The sequence below is a fragment of the Crocodylus porosus genome, unplaced genomic scaffold (assembly GCF_001723895.1).
Source record: "Crocodylus porosus isolate Cpor-Errol unplaced genomic scaffold, CroPor_comp1, whole genome shotgun sequence".
NCBI classification, from domain to species: Eukaryota; Metazoa; Chordata; order Crocodylia; family Crocodylidae; genus Crocodylus; species Crocodylus porosus.
In genome coordinates this window covers 17,181,175-17,183,514 of record NW_017728924.1, presented here as the reverse complement: position 1 = coordinate 17,183,514, position 2,340 = coordinate 17,181,175, and the positions used below count along the sequence as shown (strand labels likewise).

General features: G+C 44.1%; 1 protein-coding gene across 1 annotated transcript in view; it reads left to right on the top strand.

Moving 5' to 3' along the window:
- The window catches only part of VBP1 (VHL binding protein 1), a 15,165-nt gene that overhangs the window by 284 nt on the left and 12,541 nt on the right, over positions 1–2,340 (top strand). The window contains exon 2 of the mRNA XM_019540441.1: positions 1,513–1,637. Coding sequence (XP_019395986.1) covers positions 1,513–1,637 — 125 coding nt within the window. The remainder of the gene's footprint in view (positions 1–1,512; positions 1,638–2,340) is intronic.

Here is a 2,340-nt window from a genome sequence, read left to right as displayed (position 1 = left end):
GGGCGGGGGTGTCACCCGGGCGTGCTGCGCGCACAAGCTGCCGCTCCTGCCCGGGCCCGAGGCGAGCGCGGAAGCGAGGCGGAAAGTTGCTGCTGCCCGGCTCGGACCCGCCGCCTCCTGGGTCGCTCCGGGGCTGCCCTGTGCCCGCTCGCCTCTCCCTTTCTTCTGCTGAAACCTCGGCCCGCAGCAGAGATCCGGGCTTTGCTTTCTCTTCAGCCCCGTAGTGTTACCGGGGGGGTGTGGACTCCCGGCCTCTGCGCCCGCCTGGCCTCTGCGCCCGCCCGGTCGTGTCTGCTTTGAAATGCTTTGCCATAGAAAACGAGGGAAGTTTCATAGGAAATTAGGGTTGGCCGGGACCTCGGGAGGCCTTTGTGCATCTTCCCGTGACTCTCGCTCTTTGAATTTCCCCTTCTTCCTCTGTTGTGGTGCACGCAGATCCCACGCAGTAACGGGGTCTTCGAAGAAGCCTTTGGGGCAGAACTTGATGCTTCTGAAAAATCAGTAAGGACCTAAGAAAGTGCTGAGCGCTGCCCCGTGCTTGCGGCACTGCTAAGTGCCTCAAATCGGGTGCCTGCAATCAGTGAGCACTTAAAAAAATAAACACAATCAAAATAAAAACTCTTATTTACGGAGAGAGTGTTTGCCAATTTATACCATGGCATATTAAATTCAGATGCTGTTCTGATCCCGTTGGCTTTCTTTATCCTCCTGTACCCAGAGCTGCAGACTTGGCCTGGCTATAACTGTGTATTAAGCAGAATTTGTCACTGAGCTGTCTGAGATGATACTTGATCTTTTACTGAGTAATTGTAGTTGTTTAGAAACCAAAACCTTATGTAAATAGTTATGTTCTTCCCCGTGTTTCTCTGTATTTAGAATCGGAGTGGACTCCTGTTTCCCCCTGCCGCCTTTAGCTTTTCCTGTCCTGAATAATGTCACTTGAAACACCTCTTGCCATCTCACTTTTTCTTCTTATTGGAGTATCTCTTATCAAATGAGGTATCAAGGTTCTCCCACTTGTGTGGGGAAGTGGCTCACGCAGTTTCGTATTGCCCATGACAAAAACAACAAATACCGAAGAGCCAATAAATATAGTTGTGAACTATACGGTGTGCCTGTGGTACATGATCTAGACCGGGGCGGGCAATTATTTTGGGCAGAGGGCCACTTACTGAGTTTTGCAAGCCATCGAGGGCCACATGACAGTCAGCTCAGGGCAGATTAATATTAATTTTCTAAATTTTGGGGGGGCCCTGCAGGCTGGATAGAACGGCCTGGTGGGCTGCGTTTTGCCCACCCTGATCTAGACTCTGTATGAAAAATGGGTAGTCTGCAAAATACGATGGGTAAACAGCTGTTGAAGGTATAAAACCATTGCACTTTAGTCCAGTTGTTTCATCTACTTAAATTGCCCTTGGTCTGGAATCTACTATACAGTATTTCATTATTAGTAGTAGTGGTACTTGTGGCCTGTATAACACTTAAATTTTTTTTTTTTATTCTTTTGTAAAGGAAGATGTAGATTCTTTTATGAAACAGCCTGGAAATGAGACGGCAGATATAGTTCTTAAGAAGCTGGATGAACAGTACCAGAAATATAAATTTATGGAACTTAATCTTGCTCAAAAGAAAAGGAGGTGAGTAACAACTTTTTCTGGGTTTGGAAACTTAACTATTTATTTATATTTCAGAACATAATGAGCTTGGTCTTTTGGGTTTTTTTGGATGTTCTAAGGAGAGATGAGATGCATTAGAAAAGCCAGTCATGAAGCAAGCTTGGAAAGGTGCAGCTTTTCTCTCTCCCTTTTTTTCTCAAAGACTGAATAGCAACATTAATAAGTTCCAAGTTATAGATTTGTAAAGTTCAAGGCCAGAAGAGACTATTAAAAGTTTAGCTTGACTTCTGGCATAACGCAGACTTGATGTCTAACACAACCAGATCATTTCTATGTCAACTCAGAACTTCTGGTTTAGTAAGATTATCTCTCTCAGAAATGCATCCGATCTCCATCAGAAATCTTCCAGTGCTTGCGAACTGATAGTGTCAGTGAAAGTCTGCCTAATATTCTCTTGATAACATTTTTTTCTAACTTCCTCTCATAATCTGAATAAATAGGAGTAGTCATATCCAAAAGAGGAACTCAACCCAAAGTAAGCACTTGGCATCTTTCAGAGAAGTTTTACCAGCTACCTAGTAATTTTTAAAAGCTATTTGGGCTCTTTCAACAAAACTGGAATCGAATCCTGTTATATTTAAGCTAGAAGTAGTAAGGGAATGGATTTCCAAATCTGAGCAATGCTGAGTCTTTGGAAACTTTTTTCTTTGTTTTTTATAGTTTC